The 17,145-nt window shown below is 34.4% G+C and overlaps 3 protein-coding genes across 11 annotated transcripts; 1 reads left to right on the forward strand and 2 right to left on the reverse strand.

The window, feature by feature from the left end:
* Positions 1 to 4,966: 4,966 nt before the first annotated feature.
* LOC106650451 lies at positions 4,967 to 6,459 on the reverse strand. Its single transcript, XM_014368440.2, has 2 exons — positions 6,105 to 6,459; positions 4,967 to 5,871 (listed from the first exon to the last, which is right to left on the reverse strand). The coding sequence occupies exons 1-2, from the start codon at positions 6,111 to 6,113 to the stop codon at positions 5,509 to 5,511; spliced, it is 372 nt and encodes a 123-aa protein (XP_014223926.1). The 5' UTR covers positions 6,114 to 6,459; the 3' UTR covers positions 4,967 to 5,508.
* A 449-nt stretch (positions 6,460 to 6,908) lies between these two features.
* On the forward strand, positions 6,909 to 11,464 carry LOC106650375 (dentin sialophosphoprotein-like). 7 transcript variants are annotated; one of them, XM_023460499.1, is made up of 20 exons: positions 6,913 to 7,018; positions 7,094 to 7,354; positions 7,591 to 7,718; positions 7,786 to 7,846; positions 7,919 to 7,986; positions 8,057 to 8,171; positions 8,234 to 8,466; positions 8,533 to 8,605; positions 8,681 to 8,748; positions 8,824 to 8,938; positions 9,009 to 9,139; positions 9,206 to 9,278; positions 9,354 to 9,421; positions 9,501 to 9,600; positions 9,672 to 10,027; positions 10,106 to 10,211; positions 10,283 to 10,390; positions 10,469 to 10,786; positions 10,848 to 11,258; positions 11,349 to 11,464. In XM_023460499.1, exons 2-20 carry the CDS (start codon positions 7,168 to 7,170, stop codon positions 11,432 to 11,434), a joined length of 2,805 nt encoding a protein of 934 aa, XP_023316267.1. In that variant the 5' UTR covers positions 6,913 to 7,018; positions 7,094 to 7,167; the 3' UTR covers positions 11,435 to 11,464. The 7 variants fall into 7 exon arrangements, with proteins under 7 accessions (XP_023316265.1, XP_023316264.1, XP_023316267.1 ...); XM_023460497.1 differs by having other exon boundaries at positions 6,909 to 7,013; positions 7,107 to 7,354; positions 10,848 to 11,464; XM_023460496.1 differs by having other exon boundaries at positions 6,910 to 7,013; positions 10,848 to 11,464.
* Positions 11,465 to 11,662: 198 nt separating this feature from the next.
* LOC106650443 (mitochondrial cardiolipin hydrolase-like) lies at positions 11,663 to 13,342 on the reverse strand. Of its 3 annotated transcripts, none has more exons than XM_023460472.1 (4): positions 13,185 to 13,342; positions 12,571 to 12,818; positions 12,327 to 12,511; positions 11,663 to 12,252 (listed from the first exon to the last, which is right to left on the reverse strand). In XM_023460472.1, exons 2-4 carry the CDS (start codon positions 12,816 to 12,818, stop codon positions 12,029 to 12,031), a joined length of 657 nt encoding a protein of 218 aa, XP_023316240.1. In that variant the 5' UTR covers positions 13,185 to 13,342; the 3' UTR covers positions 11,663 to 12,028. The 3 variants fall into 3 exon arrangements, with proteins under 3 accessions (XP_023316240.1, XP_014223918.1, XP_014223917.1); XM_014368432.2 differs by having other exon boundaries at positions 13,179 to 13,342; XM_014368431.2 differs by having other exon boundaries at positions 13,138 to 13,342.
* Positions 13,343 to 17,145: the final 3,803 nt, after the last annotated feature.

The following is a 17,145-nucleotide window of genomic DNA, read 5'->3' on the forward strand; positions in this document are numbered from 1 at the left end:
AACGGCATTTCAATTTAACCGAGTGCTTTTCGTGTAAAGAATTTTCGATATTTATTTATTAGACATAAGTATCCTGATTATCGGACAATATCCGTCTCTCCTTTAATATTTGACTTTTCAGGTGTACTCGCAAAACATTTATCGAAATTTCAGCTCTCTCTCTCTCACTCAAGGCAATCCGATGGCCGGAAGCGGGCTCGTTATTACACCAGAATCACAGCTCATAAGATGCATCGATAAAAATCACTCTATTATATATGGTACGCACATTTTCACCGCACAAACGTGTGTAACGCGTGCGAGATTTTTTCTCTTGTGCTGAAACTCGAGAGTGCCAGAGTCAACCTTTCTTTTCGTAACTTTATTCGAAAAGTACTCCTTTTTTCCGCCCCGGCTTTCTCTCTTTCTCTTTTTCTCGAACTCAAATTTTACACGCTCGCGTGTGTTTGCAAAGTTCCGCAGCAGCAGCAGTGCAGCCTCCTCTGTTTTCTCATTCGCATCCATTTCCATTTGCAATTCTACCATCCGTGCGACTTTATCTGACTCGCGCTCGGAGGAGAGCTACACCACCGTATATCTACCTATATATACGCGGATCCACTGGACGCCGAGTTTTTCCAACGATCGGATAATACTAGTCAAACATACATATTTCGTGTCGCAGCAAAAGTACACACACTCCAAATATCGCGGATGTATATATACGTGTATAGATATACGTATGTACAGGAAGCGCGTGCGAAATCGAAGTTATATTCATCATGAAAAATCATGTTTTATTTGATTTCAAGTATTTGTCGAAGAAATCATAGGCTATGAAAACACCGAGTCCTACGCTGTTTGAACAATAAATTGACCCGCTCCAATTAATTTTATAGTAAAGCTGCTAATGTGGCGCACATATGCTTCGTTAAAACGGAGCTCGTGTGTAAGTAAATAAGATATTTAATAATGACTCGCTCTATTACGATCGCGACGCGCAGAGTCCACTGGGCGAGAAAATAATTCTGTTCGCAGCATAGATAAATAAAAGCAATATTGCAAAATACATTTACAGCTGCAAGTGTAACTCATTCTCATAATCAAGGGTGAAATTTAATGCCCCCATTCGCCGGTTAGATCGTGAAAAATGTTTCTAGTGCGCTTGATAACGCGAGAGCACTAGAAAAGAGAGCAGTAATACACACAGGCTCTCTAGGTGCGGCTAAGCGTGTGGGTGTTGGTGTATATACAAACCCCCCCTCGTTTTCTCGTATCTCTATTCTCTCGCTCGTAACATTAATAAGATCCTATATAGCGCGCAGCAGCTATCCTCCAGATATGTATAGCCATTTCTTCAGCCCGTTTTCCTTCTTCTTCTTTTTTTTTCATTTTTCCCCTCAGCGAAATACGACTGAGCCACGGGCAGTTTCAATCAAATTTGTCAAAACTATTCTTCGCACGATACCTAGAGGGAAAGAGAAAGAGTGAGTGAGAGAAAAAGAGCGAGATGATGGATGAGGTTATATCTGAACATCACTTTTTCATTATTCTATATCCCATCGCTCATTATATGCGTTTTACTTCTTCTTTGTGTGACTATAAATAATAATCAATACTTCGATGCACCGAAAATTGTTACTGTCCTATTTTCAAGAATGAAGCGCCACGACGCAGATTGACTTCTCGCGGCCGAGCGCCAGAAGCGAAAATATGCAAAACTCACTTCGTATCGCATCTGCATCTAACGTTGATAAATATTCATACGCCGGTGAGACGGATTAAAAACAATACGAGCGATAAAGGCATTTTTGGAAACTAAATTAATGGCACTGCAGTTTGGATTAAGTGTCCCGCGCGCGACGTTGTACGCAAGATCCTGAAATAAAAGTAAAGGACTCGAGTGTGGAGCACGCGGACATTCGTAGAAATGCGCGCGCGTGGCCAAGGTGGACAAGTAACAGTGGAATTTGCTGTATATATATAACGGGCAGGTAAAACGTAAAAGCGCGAAAAAGCATTATAAAGAGATAGCAAGTGCCGAGGTGGACATACACATACAAACACTGAGATAGAAACGTGTGCGTACTTGCACGTACACATTCCTATAATATGCATGTACGTGGCGGAGCAGAGGGCTCTGGCATTGAGAGAAAACAAAATAAAGAGAAAAAAGAGACAGTACACAGTCGTGTGCGAGCGCGGACGACTGAATAATTAATTGTCGCACTCGCAGAGCTACCCTCTCCTGCGCAGCTCTCATCCTCCCTCCCAGCGATACGCTCGCGAGCGTTCCGGACGATAAATTACAAAAGCAGCGGTGTGTATAAAAAGGAAGTCTATCCTTTCTCTCTTCTTTACTCTCTCTCTCTCTTTCTTTCTCTTTCTCTCTCTCTCTCGCGAGGCCCTTTAGTCAGAAATTTTTCGCTGCTTTGCATTTACTGGACGCGCGAGAGAGAGAGAGAGAGAGAGAAAGAAAAAGAAGTGTCTGGTCTTACTTGTAATAATTTCACACCGAAATATAAATGCGTCATACGTAACGTGTCTGTGCGACACGTATATAATAATAAATAAAAATAAAAGAGACACGACTTTTTCACACGAATACTTTTTTAATAGGACGTGCAGCGAGAATAATCATTTCGGCTTGCTGAGTTATCATTGTCGAGCTTAATATCATCCTCCCGCTTTAACAAAAAAAAGCAAAGCGGGGGAAAAAAATAAAAAATAATCATCCTTTAAAAATCACGGCCCGCAGTCATTAAAGCTTAATAGGCGAGTGTAAAATTCTACACCGTTAGCAGTCGTGTCATTATAATCGGTATTATTGCTCCGGTATTATTGCCATGTATAAATTTCTATTCAGATGATGTGCTTTCTCTCTCACCCTCTATCACTCTCTCAGCTATGGCTGCACTCTCTCTTCCTCTCTCTCTCTCTCTCTCTCTCTCTCTCTCTCTCTCGAGCAGTTTCGGATTTCCATAATAATTGTTGCAGTTAGTTTCCATGAAGTAGCGCGCGCGTAGAGCTCTATTGCCAAAATTAAGGCGCCACGATCGATTAGTTCCGAGCCAAGCTGTGTATCCGCTCTCTATATCACATGTTCGCCTGCTGTACTATATACATACAGAGAGTGTATACATATACTTAATACACGCATACGTATGTTGTACTCAGGATACGTATACGTATTCGAAGCGAATCAAGCCTCCAACCCTTTTGCTCTCCATTATACAACAATCCCTAAAGCATATAAATTTTCAGCGAGCCCCTTCCCCTTGACTGCGTTATTGCGTGACACACGCTCTCAACTTTACTCTCTCTCTCTCTCTCTCTCTCTCTCTCTCTCTCTCTTTCTCGCTCACTCACTCGCTATATCTTCGCCAAGATTGTATTATTATAAACTTAGACTAGCTTCATAAACGTTAAATTAATGCCTCGAAGTTTTCCCGCAACTACTTTCGAATGGACGTAAACATGATACCGGAGATTCGATTCGAGCACAAAATAAAATGATAATAATAATAATGATGAAAAAAATTGAATCAATTTCAGATCGCGTTATCTGTACATTCGCGCGGGCTGCAGCGAAATTGATAAATAAAAATGCACGCACTGGAAAAAAAACGAGAGAAAAGTTCGAAACGTTATCGCATTCGGTCACGCTGTGCGTTGATTGTTTACTCGCAGCGCTTTGTATATATACATGTATATGCGGGACTCTCGATAATCAGCAGCAGCACCCAATTATGTCTTTCCTAGCGACAAGTGAAATTCTAATTTTAGATCGTACATATAATAATAGTTTATGTGTGTACGTGCGTGCAAATACCTGCGCGTGGAACGTGTATATGTACGTGTACGTATACATTAGCTCCTATATACATATATACACACGTATATTATATAATAGAAGTACCTTTGAGAGCGTAAGATAGATCAACGTCAGGCTTTAGTTGGCAGTGATGGATAAGATACCGCGATATTCTGACCGCTCTGACTCTCGCGCGGTTTTCAGCAAGACGATAAGGTGTACACGTACACGCAGCGCACATACATGTACAACTCACACACGTACACATACACACACACAAACGCACACGTATGAATAGTACGTATACACACGAGTCGGCAACGAACGAGCTCGACCGGGGTTGTATACATTATTCCTCGCGTATAATTGCGTGGCTAAAGATGGGCCCGGCGTATGTACGTTTATTATACACACAGGCTTTTCAACTTGCCACGTTGCCTTTGATGCCGAAAAATAATTAGCCCACTCAATGAACGGACAACTTATTAAATGATTATCCAGTCCTAAATGTACAAATGCAGTGATAAAAATGAAATTGATTTTCGCAAAAATCATGAAAGATTTTTTCGCCTCGATAATTCGATCCTGATGTATTTGTAGAAAATTGCAAAATTTCAATTTCGAAGCTTTTACTCCACGGCGAGAATAACGGATAGGATCAACATTTTCGTCTAATCTCCATTATTTTCAAAGACAAATACACAAAATCAATAAATTTAATAAGTCCCCGATCCGGTTGAAACAGCCGGAGCGTATAAATTCATGCGCTGTCATTGGAAATGCAAAAGTCAAACAGAGGCGCGGATCTGTAAATCGCTGCAAATGGAGTTCATGTAAAAGCTTTGCCTCCGAATAAATGCGCACGCCCCCTTATACTACTTCATATTATTTCATGTTTATACAGCAAATAGAGACGTAAGTTATTTGGCTCTCTATGCACCTGCTTGCATTCTGATAGTATTGATCTACACTTTCGACTTTCTTTGTTTTCCTCTGCCATTTTAATACATTTACCTGTGTAATATCCTAGTAAAGTGAACAATTTTTTAAATATAATATAAATATTGTCATTTGATAAAAATTTTTTTTTGCCTTTAAATTAAAATACGGCAAGTACCATAAAAACTTTTTATTTTAATATTAAATCAGGAAAAAAAACGTGCCAACATTTCGTTTACTTTTATTATGAATACAGTCTATTTAAATAATTCCATGCATACGATACAATGGTTTTTATATCTCTCGCATATCAATAAATATTGATTAAAATACAAGAAATAAATTACAAATATGTTTTGCTATCAATTTCGTTATTATACCATGTATTAAAAATACAGTTGCCAATAAACACAATACACATGCGGTTGATATTTTTTTTACAAATTATTTAAAATTTATGCGTGTAATGATACCCATTCAAACATTTTATCAATCGTCACAAATTTACGTAATTTTATACACGAAATTTTCCGTTCTAAACAACACCGTTGACTATCAACCAGCAACTGCTGGTTGTTTATGGCAAAGGAGAAAGTAGGTAACGAACAGTTGATAAAGTAGTTTGCTCATGACAATATCATGGTCGGAGCGCATAGAAAACGCATGCCAGTTCCATTTACCAACGCCCATCACGAAAGAAAGTATTACATTGACGAATTCCGGCAAAATTGCTGCATACAAAAGATGCACCTACATTCACTACGAGATGTAATTTTTCAAGCGTATATATGATCGATTTCATCGGAATAATGTTTAAAGCCCTCCGCGTTCAATCGGGCGATAACAGCGTTGGGTATAGCTTTCTCTTCGAAATTGCGAATGCCATGAGACGGTGGCCCGTAATAATGGGGTATTTGTGTCTGTTCATGAAGATTTTTCGATCCCGTCGGTCCGTTTTCCCTCTCATACGGCACAAAAAGACGCAGCACTGGTATTCGTTTTTCAAAAAGATTCACCGTGCCTGGCAGCCGAGGCACCGCCTCGATTATTTCCGCTTCGTTTGCTTCGTCGTGCATCACTTCGAATGTTTTAATCGGATTCCCAAGTGCATTATAAATGCAAAAACTGAGAAGAAAAAGCTGAAAATTTGAAAAGGTAATTAATCAATAACGCGCACTTGTTCATTAAAAAATGGCCACTGGTGAATTAAAAAAAAAAGTGTTTGATATCATATTGTTTTGCACTATCAATATAAGAATTTAAAATAAATCACCGAATGTAATGTTGCTATTTCATCGCGATTATTAGCAAAAAACTCAGTAATTATTCAACTTTAACGAGCAATGACAAGAAAATAATCAAAAAAGCGTACCTGTAACATGATTATTTTGACGCTTACTTCAGCTCTGATTGTCGCGCACAATATGGAACTGCACAAGCCGAGGAATTCTCGTAACTGAGCTTGGCTTTATATAAGCCTCGAACTTCTCATCGGCTCTTTTTCGTTTCGAATTGCTATCACTTGCTGCCGCGAGCTATACACGCGAAAGCGTGGGTGTGACCAGTCGAATAAAACTGGACCTCGCATCGTGATTGAATTTCCCATTTTTACGCATCGAGAGAGTGGATGGACTCGTTTGCTCGACCACGTTATTATAAGGACGGAACGCGCGCGAGTGAACGAGCTCATAGCTAATTTCCATGTAATAACGTTCAAATGATGCGCATTTGTAGCGAGGAAGGCAGAAAAAAAAATTAAACTGTCATTTTATCGAACAGGTTTTTCTTCCTTTTTTCGAATATTAGAGCCGTGCAATTTTGTGCTTACTGCCATTCGAGTATTATACGGTTCGCGTGGGTGCGAAGCGTATTTTATACCGTACCTTGAACTTCAAGTTTAGATCAAGGTTGTTGACGGGCATATTTTCTCAATCAGTTAAAACCAGTTTCGAATGATTTTCATCGAGACGATATATTTTAAATTTAAAAGTTATCCGATTGTATTTTTCATTGTGTTTGAAAAAAAAATCATAACATAAGCGATGTTTTAGCGATGAGTATAACTTTTTCAATTGAAATAAATTTTATTCTCGCTACAGCAGATTTCGAAAATACGTAAGTACATAGCTACATACCTAATGGCTATTCATACACACAGAGCACGAATCAAAACAAATGGTGTACGCGACGATCAAATTGTAAACATTAGCCGCGTGTGAGTGAGTCGCAGTATTCGTACAATTTCATTCAGTGTGTGGAACTAGCCCGGTCCAGGTAACAAGTAAAGTAACTATATTTTTGTACAATTTTCATACAAAATATTATCCTTATGGCGAGTTATCAATCACCTATTGTAAAAAGTTTTCCTCTCCAGGAGTCGTACAAGAAATTAAGGTCGCCAAAAGTGCTGCTTGCTTCGAAAGGACACCAAACAAATGAGTTTTGAAGTTCAGGACGATGCAGTCGCAACAGGACCACTAAAAGCTTCGCATTCGGGACACAGAGCAGGCCCATTAATTTTGCAATTTCAAGGTGGCACAGCAATAAATAAAGGAGCTGCTTCTCAACAACGTTCGAATAAAATATCTTTCAGTCAAGATAGTCAATCACAGCAAAATGAAGGTAACTCAATTATTTATTAAAGTAAAATCGTAGAGCTAATTAAGAAAAAAAAATTTGTTTTGAAATAATCGTTACATTGAAAGGGTTAATGAAAAAAGTTATATTTTATTTTATCTACTTTAAAAGTAGATGCACAAAAAATTAAGAATTTTAAAAATCGACTACTTATACATATAAGTTTACTCAAATTTCAATAGCTTCATAAAAATCATTATCTTGCTTATTATAAAATTTAGCCCCTGAAACAGTGAAAACGGAACAAACTGTTGAGCCCAAAAAAACTGCGAAGAGCCAAAAAATGGATTCAAAAAATGTTTCTTCTAGTGAAACATTGAACAAGAAAAATAAAACTTTACCAGTTGAAGTAAGTTTCATTGATACATCATTACATATTCAGTTACATCAATTTTAATAAAATTCTCTGGTTCTAGTCGGCAAAAGTCAAAAGATCTAAATATAATAACGCAACTACCAGTCGCTCTCTAACATCAGGTACACTTGAAATATCATTCAATCAATACTCTTAGTTCCACGTGAAAATACATAAAACTTGCTTTCTAACAGTTTTCAGCAATGAAAATCAAGAAATCACCGACCCAAAAATTACGAGGAGGAAATCTACCCAAAGTCATGTAAGTGATCAAAATTATGGTTTTAACACTCACAACTATACTTACTAATAATTTTATAAATTTTTTGTAGAGTGTGACTGAAAATCAATCTACTGATATCAACAACAATGAAGAAAATGTGAATCTTCATGAAATACTTGATTCAACTTCTAATGATGACAAAAACGCTTCTCAGGTTGAAAATAGTAAGAGCAAGGCCTGTTCGATTTTTTACCGACTCGATCAATAATCTTATCAATTTTTTTAGCTCCCCCGGTTACAAATAGTCAAGCTTCGAATGAATGTTCAACCGATGCAGATACCCGAATCCGAGAAACATGTCGAACGATATTAAATTTCGGTTCAACACAACTCTCAGGCACAATAAGTGCAAAGGGACAATCCGATCCAACAGAAAGTGAAGAGAACAAAAAAAATGATTCACAAATTATTTTGTCTGATGAAACATTAAACAAGAAAAATATACCACAATCAGCTAAAGTAAGTTTTTTCATTATTCACTTTATATTCAACAACATCATTTTTATCTAAACTCTCTGCTTTTAGACAACTAAAGCCAGAAAATCTAAAAGTGAGACTGTAACTACCACCGAAAACATCGATCACTTTCAAACATCAGGTACTTAATACATGACGAAATCAATATTCTTAATTTATTATGACCGGAAAACATATAAAAAATGCTTTGTAAAAGTTTCCAGCGATGAACATCGGGACAGGGTTATCACCAAAAATACTAGAAGAAAATCGACACAAATTAACGTAGGTGACCAAAATTATTTTTCTCATATCAATACATTCACGTTCTAATAATTGTATAATTTTTTCAACTTTTAGAGAAAACCTGAACATCGACCATCAGAAATCTGTAATAATCATGAAAATTCAAACGTGGCTGGAGTACTCAATGCAACTTTTAGAAATGACATAATCGCTTCTAGTGTTGACAATGGTAAGATCGTTCTTATTCGATATCTTGCCGACTCGACCAATAATTGCATCATTTTTATTGTTTGTTTTAGTTCCACTGCCTAGCACTAGTTTAGATGACAATGTTAAGCCAAAAGAAACTGAGAAGAACAAAAAAATTGATTCAGGAATGATTTCGTCAGCTGAAACATTGAACAAGAAAAATAAAACTCTACCAGCCAAAGTAAATTTTTTTTATTATTTAGTGTATATTCAACAATATTAATTTATCAAAATTCTCTGATTTTAGATAACAAAATCCAAAAGCCCTAAGAGTGAGAATGAAACTACTCCTAAAAAAATTAATCAGGCTCAAACATCAGGTACATAAAATATCATTAAATCAATACATTTACTGTCATGTAAAAAAAAAATATATAAAAGTTGTTTTGTAAAAGTTTCCAGCGATGAAAATTATGATATTTCATCTTCAAACCTTCTTTGGAGCAAATCAAAATCAAGTGACGTAAGTTATCAATATTATTTTTTTTGTACCAATAAATATATATATCCACTAATAATTTTATAAATTATTTAAACTGTAGAGTCTTCCTGAACAGCAATCTTCTGATGTCAGTAATAATGATGAAAATCCTGGTAAAATACTTCATTCAACTTTAAAAGAAGACAAATGCGAGTCAGTTGGTAAGATTATTCTTACTTGATTTTTTGACAATTCGATCAACAATCTTATTATTTTCATTGGTCTTTTTTAGTTTCACTGCTAAACACTAGTCCAATTCCGAGCCATATTGCAGTTAATTTGAGTTCCCTATGCGGTGAAAAAATTTCATCGGATAGCAGTGATAAAAGTTTATCGGTTGGCAGTGAAAAAACTTCATCGGATAGCAGTGATAAAAGTTTATCGGTTGGCAGTGAAAAAAGTTCATCGGATGGCATTGATAAAAATTTATCGGTTGGCAGTAAAAAAAGTTCATCGGATGGCAGTGAAAAAAGTTCATCGGATGGCAGTGATAAAAGTTTATCGGTTGGCAGTGACAGCAGTTCAAACTCACTCGCCTCGACAGGTGCAATTAAAAAAGTTACGGAACCAAGAAGAAAAAAAAATGCTGTAAGTTGTGATACCTTTATTTTTCATTTTCAATCAATTTTGCTATAAAAAAGGTGACTAAAGTTGAGAATTGTATAGTATAACAGTCAACGGACTCGAGAAAATACTGGTATGGAAACGATACCTGAATCTTCACTCGAGAGCATAGAAGCTAGTTCAACATCTTGCAATGATGTACAAAAAGGTATTGAAACAAATATTTTATAATTAAATTGCTTTGAAGTATAAAATTCAATTGATTTGTTAATTTTTCAGAAGCCAAAACCAAAAGTGATACTGATGATTGTAACAGTAATTCAAAAATTAAAAAAACACCAGGGCTACCAAAAGATGAATCCATCAGTAAAATTCACGAGAGAGCTGGTAAAAATCAAATTTTTAAATACTATTGTTAAGTAGCAGCTAGTCATGAAACTTTAATGAAATTAATTAATAAAATAGGGACCAATAAGCCTGAAAAAAATGAGCCTCTGCATCAAAAAAATCAACCGAGTACTTCGTCATCGTGGAAACGACAATCTGAACATGGTACACGAGGACGGAGTAGAAAAAACGAAGAAGAGGATTGCTGCGAAGATCACTTCAAACGCTGTAAACACTATAAACACAAGTGTCATAAGAAAAAAAAATCGAAGAAAAGTACAAGTAGACGACCACTAGAAGAGACCTTTGCGAGAAAATTAATATCTCTCGTCAAGCTAGGCGATCAATTCGAAGGGGCCGCAAAATGCCGCCGCAGTAAAGGCAGTAAGGGTGGTGGTAAGTACTTATTAAACAATCAGAAATATGAGAATCAGTTCATCACTCATTATTTTTACAGGTGAAAAATGCATCTGTCCTTCGAGCAGTTCCTCCGAATCATCCTCGAGCGAGTCCTGCTCGTCAGATTGCGAATGCCAATATGAATCCAGCAGCGATGACTCGACCTGTAAATGCTGTCAGTGTCGAATGCCGAAGGAACCCCAATCATCTTCGGGGTACACAACGAGTGAAGTATCGTCAACCGATTTCTATAACGATGAAAGCTCGATGTCTTCTTGTTGCGATCGCAGACACACTCAATCTAAAAAAGCTCATGGTAGTAACTTTGACAGATCTCGACCAAGGTGTTGTGGAAATAGACACTGTGCAAATGAATCTACGGATGTTTCTTCCAGTGATGCAAATTGTAAATATAATTTACATAAGAAAAGTCGTCAAAGTCGTCGTAAATCGACAAGAGATTCCGAAGATGAAGATTTTTGCCGGTCAAAGTGCAGTTGTCGAGATTGTCGAAAATCAAAATCAAAATCAAAATCAAAATCAAAATCAAATTCCGAAGATGAAGATTTTTGCCGGTCAAAGTGCAGTTGTCGAGATTGTCGAAAATCAAAATCAAAATCAAAATCGAAATCAAAAAAACATTAAGTAGCTGGTAATATAATCATTATTCACTCAAAATATGTATAGAAACTGAAATAGTTTCAAAAATTGTTTTTAAGTTAAAAATTATTTTTAAGTATTTATATTTATCAAAATGAGATATTGAAAATATTGTTTTCATCATAAAAGGTTAAAAATTCATTTTATGAAATGTTGTTTATTAAATAAAAAACAAAAATTAGAAATTTAATTGTTGCTGATAATTATTTTTATTCATTTTGACCATAATCTGAATAATTATTTAAAATATGGAAAATGATGGTTTTTTTCTAATTAATCATAATTACTTGTTATACTACATAACAATTAATATTATCAGAATAATGAACTCAATACAATGAAATGATAATATTTTGTTACAAATTAAAAAATATTGGAGCTTCCCTTCAATTATCATTAGCTTATATTGACTATTTAAGTATCAAATGAGGTTCATGGAATCTTAGTAATGGCAATCATTTTTTACATTATAAAACGCTTAAGTATAAAATAAATTGTTCATAGGAAAGGATATAAAAATATAGTTTACATAATAGTATGTACATTGAAAACTTACATTAGTAAACATTTTGTAGCAATCTAATTTATATGAAATTGAGGTAATGTCTCCCATAAGTAATTGAATTCTGTTAGAAAACTTTTTACCATTACTTTGTCATTAGTTATGATTACATTTTCATAATTTCCATAAAAAGCCTGCATTGTCCAATTAGCACTGCCAGAAATTAAAATTTTTTTATCGATGACAGCAAATTTATGATGCATGAAGTTTTCTTTAAATTTGTTTGCTTTAACTTCACAATCTGTAAAACAAGGACATATAAAAAAAGAAATTTTCCAGATTTTAAGGATAAAAAAGTGATCCATTAACACATACTTGCTCTCATAAATTTTATGCTCAAACTTGAGTAGTTTTTTGAACTTTCTTCATCTGTGATTACTCTAACAATTACACCTCTTTTAATAGTGTCAAAAATAGCATTTCCTATGCTATTGCATGTTATGAAGTGAACGCAAATATCAATTGACTTCTTCGCAGACGACATGTAGTTAACTATTTTACTGAAATAAGATTCAAATAAATTTAAAATTTGAAATACTATAATCAACAATTTACTTACGCAAGATTATCTGCTGGACAATGAGGCGAATCACAGCCTTCAACTTCAAACATATGTTTTCTACATTCAATAGCCTCATCAGAAAACAATAAAACTTCTTCTATTTCTGGATCAGTTGTTTCTACATCATTGGCTTGTTTAGATTTAGATTTGTTATAAAGAAGTTGATATACTTTTGTTGCACATGCCAAGCCAATTATAGAAATAATGTAATTTCTATAAGAATTTGAAAAAGTTATAGCAGACATCTGAAACAAATTTATTGCTTAAATTATTAATATAATTAAATAATATGATAATTTTATAAAGTTAGTCAGATTTTCTTTTTTTCATTTAGATGACATAGCTTTGCTTTGAAGTTACTGAACAATAATAATACTCCTTCCCAAAAATTTAATTAATGAAGTTTAAATTATACTATTAGCATTTGATCATCACAAAAAAGTTTAATTTGTTTATGTTTATCTATAAGTCTCAAATCTTTCCCCAATTAGTGGTTATGATATATTGATGTGTTTTTTTGTATACAAAGAAAGATACCGGTGACAGGCATGACAATTTAAATACCTGTAGTCTACTTTTTTAGGTTATTAAAATAGGATATTAACCCTCACGGTATTATTATCCTGCAGTTCACTAAGATATTTTCACTTATCTTTGCACAAGTCAAACCTAGAATTACGTCCTTTAAGTTTTAATTCGCGATTGAATGAAAAGTCGTGCTCGCTATTGATGCAATAAACATGGATATCAATTACACGGTCTGCAAACTAATTCGTAATAATCGCGCTTATATCAGAGTGTAGATAGAGTAGAGCTCGTTAGTATCGAATCTTTTGCTATTTCAATAATATTAATTGCAATAAATATTCGTCAGTTATGAAATATTTTGAGCATTCAGACTAAACACTTTATTGTACCGTAAAAAATAATACATATTTTTCTGGCAATTTAAATATGATTGATATGATAACTCTACAGTTGGTAAAATGCATTTATTTGGATACAAAATCGTACCACTTGTAGGAAACGGGAATTGTTTGAAATTTAAATAATTTTTATTGAATCTGCAGTTGGTAACATACATACATAAAAAAAGTATACATTAAATAAGTAGTAATACCACTTGTAAACAATCAGAATTGCTTGAAACCTGCTTTTGTAAGTCATTTTTCTCATAATTTGAATGTGAAATTATATATGTTTCTTCAATTCTTTTTGACGATTTTCATTATTTTTCCGGAGTTGTTTATTTATTGTGAAATTCAAATATAGCCATTTAGATAGCTAGATAAATAGCTTTTATTACAGATTGACGTTCTAAATTGCGTATAAACAATTATAAAAACATAGATTTAATTTAATTACCAGTACTTGCTCGGCACTGCTAGACGAGATTGCCGCCTTAAAAATAAAATTTTCAATTCTGTTTTTTGAAACTTTTACTAATTATTTTTGAAACGGCCTGATAGTGCCCTTTAGAAAATATGAATCAAGGTCACCATAAAACTTTCTAGAAAACCATTCGAATCATCTCATTCAATATAGTAAATCTGCCACCTAAATTTGAATCAAGAACACTGTTTCACTGTATATGACACTGTTACTAAATAAGCAAATACCGAAGTTGAAAAACAATTCCGAAAAATTTATTTTAACGTATTATTTGCTTATTCAATAGGAAAATCAATGAAAATACAAAGCTATTTCCAAAAAATCGTCAAATTTGATTTTTAAAAGATAAGTTCGTACTTTTAGCTCATTCGAAATACATTCTGTGAATCCCATATTGTTTGTCATACCTATATCACAAAAATCACGAGACTATGAATAAGTCTTCCGCGTGTTGATCATTCAACCAAGTGTATACCGAAGTGTATTTTGATTTCTTTAAGAAAATTTAAACTAATATTAAATCTTTATTTTTAACTGTTACATTTTTAAAGAGATCTTAAAACTCCAAAAGGCATGATAAAACATGCATATTACGATCTTTTCTAATCTATAATGAAAATGTGAATTTTTGTTTGAAAAATCAACTTTTCGCCGGTGCTTATGAAAAAAAATACATCACATCAAAATGCTGTAAAAAGAAGTACACCTCCTCTACAGCTCTTTGAAACACCATGAAATTTTCGATGCGATTTGTTAAATCATGATTCTATGAAATGTTTTTTTTCACGGTATTTTAATGAGGTGTTTTTCTTCACGACGTTTCGATGTGATGTGCTTTTCTCCATGTCTTTTTACTAATATATATTTTTTCATAGCGTTTTCAATTTTTCGTCACAAGCACCGTCGTTGTGATTCCTTATGGCTGTAAGAATATATTTAAAGTAAATTCAATTTCACCATTGGAATTTTCTTTGGAAAATACGTCGGTTAGGAAGTTTTCGATGTTTTTATTGTGTTTACTCTGCGACGTTTTCAAAAGTTTTCATACTTTTGTGACATCCTGTATAATCTATATCTGCGTCGACTTTAGCGAGCAACCCGAAGGAGGCGGTACAAGGGCAAAAGCTTCGATAAACCAGAAGCCCATAACCGAAAGCTAAGAACGTAATCAGTCAAATATTCTCTCCTTAATGTGGGTGGTCATTAAGGCCAAGTACCCCAGGTTCTAAGTGGTGATCCAGAAACGCTTAAGGACGTAACCGGCACTGTAGGGCCTGATTGGCGAATGCGTCAATAAAATCAGACGCAGTGCAACCATTTACCTATTGATCGAAGCTAATCTTTTTGGGTTAATATTTGCGTAATTGAGAAAACAAGGAATTTTTAAAATTTTTAGAGGCATAGGAATGATGCGACAAAAACGTGACAGATATTGCTGTTGTTCTCTCATTGATATCGTTTAATCTTACGAGTTACGATTTTTTCCTTTTGGAACTTCGGCATTTGACACTTTGTATTAAAATCTAGCAGAACAGCACAATATAAAGGATACATAAGTTTGTTGTACAATAAAAAAGCTTAGATTTCAATATTTTTTCATTTATGAAAAAAAATTTAAAACAACTTCGATACTTAAAAACACAAGGATATCTGCTTCATTAGGATTTTTATTAATTTATTCTATCATGTAAAGAATATGAGCACACGGCGTGGCACGTGTCTATAGCGCTCCGGTTCTAAGTTGCCAAAAAATTATAAATCATTCGTCGTCAGAGAATGATCAGTTGTTATACTGTTGAAATTTATCTTCGGGTTATTATACTTATATTATACTTATGAACTGTTTATTACTATAATTTCAAATCGAATGATATCATTACTTTCATGTTAAACTTTTATCCATTTGTAACAGATCGTTAATGCATCTAAAGTGTGAAAAGTTTGGTAGCTGCAGAAAAGAGGAGGTTGTTCGATTCCAGATTAAAATAATGAGTTGGGCTATTGAGGAGGAAATTCGCACACGAAATTTTTCATTTTCGTTTAAAGCTGCTTTAAAATTTAATCCAAATGTAAAAATTATATACATAATCATATGTAAATGAACCAACTATCCAACCAACCACCAAAAACCAAAAAGGGGAAATTCTTTTAAGCTATCACAAAAAATATTCGGTCGCGAATTCCTCCTAGTTTTCTTGGAATGAAATCTTTTTATCCAAATGTTTCTCTACTCTCGTCACTTGGATAACCTTTACAACCGTAATAAATCATTTCTTGATGACTGAGTCAAGTCCATTTATGTCCAAATACCGTCTAGCACTTGTCGCATGCAAAATCTTTGTGACCTTCATGGATTGTTTTTTGGTGTCTGATCAATGCACTTTTTGTCCAAATTTACTTTCACATTTGTCACATACATAATCTTTGCGACCTTCGTGTAATGTCTTTTGGTGTCTGATCAATTTCGATTTTTCTCTAAACAAACGTCTTCTGGCACTTATTGCATGCAAAATCTTTGCGACCTTCATGGACTGTTTTCTGGTGTCTGAGCAAATTTGATATTTATCCAAATTGTTTTTCGCCCTTGTCGCATGAAAAATCTTTACGACGTTCGTGCACTGTCATCAAGTGTCTCATTAAATTGCTCTGATGCGAGAATGCCTTCTGACACTTGTCGCAAGTGTAATCTTTGCGACCCTCATGGACGGTCTTTAGATACCAAAGCATAATCCATTTTTGTTCAAATTTTTTCTCGCAAATATTACATGCGTAATTTTATCAAACTCTGTGGAATATTTCTTGATGTCCGAGCAGAATCGATTTTTGTTCATATTTTTTTTCGCTTTTGTGACACGTCAAATCTTTGTGACTTCTATGCACAGTATTTTGGTATCCGATAAAATTGATTTCGCTCCCAAATATATTCTCACAATTTTTGTGTTTGTAATCTTCTTCCCATTCATAATCTTTTTGTACATTATAAATAGCGTCATTCTGACGAATCATTCTTGAATTTTGTTCTGATTATCATCTGAAATATTACATAAACGTTTTTTACGTCAGATGAACAACAATGCTGTACTAACTTATTCTATTTGCACTAAATATAATTCAATACATCGTGGAATTTGAATAAGTAAATTTTTTTCCCAGATATTATTTTGTGTTTTATGGACTCAA

This window comes from Trichogramma pretiosum, unplaced genomic scaffold (genome assembly GCF_000599845.2).
Source record: "Trichogramma pretiosum strain Unisexual culture from Peru unplaced genomic scaffold, Tpre_2.0 scaffold5, whole genome shotgun sequence".
NCBI classification, from domain to species: domain Eukaryota; kingdom Metazoa; phylum Arthropoda; class Insecta; order Hymenoptera; family Trichogrammatidae; genus Trichogramma; species Trichogramma pretiosum.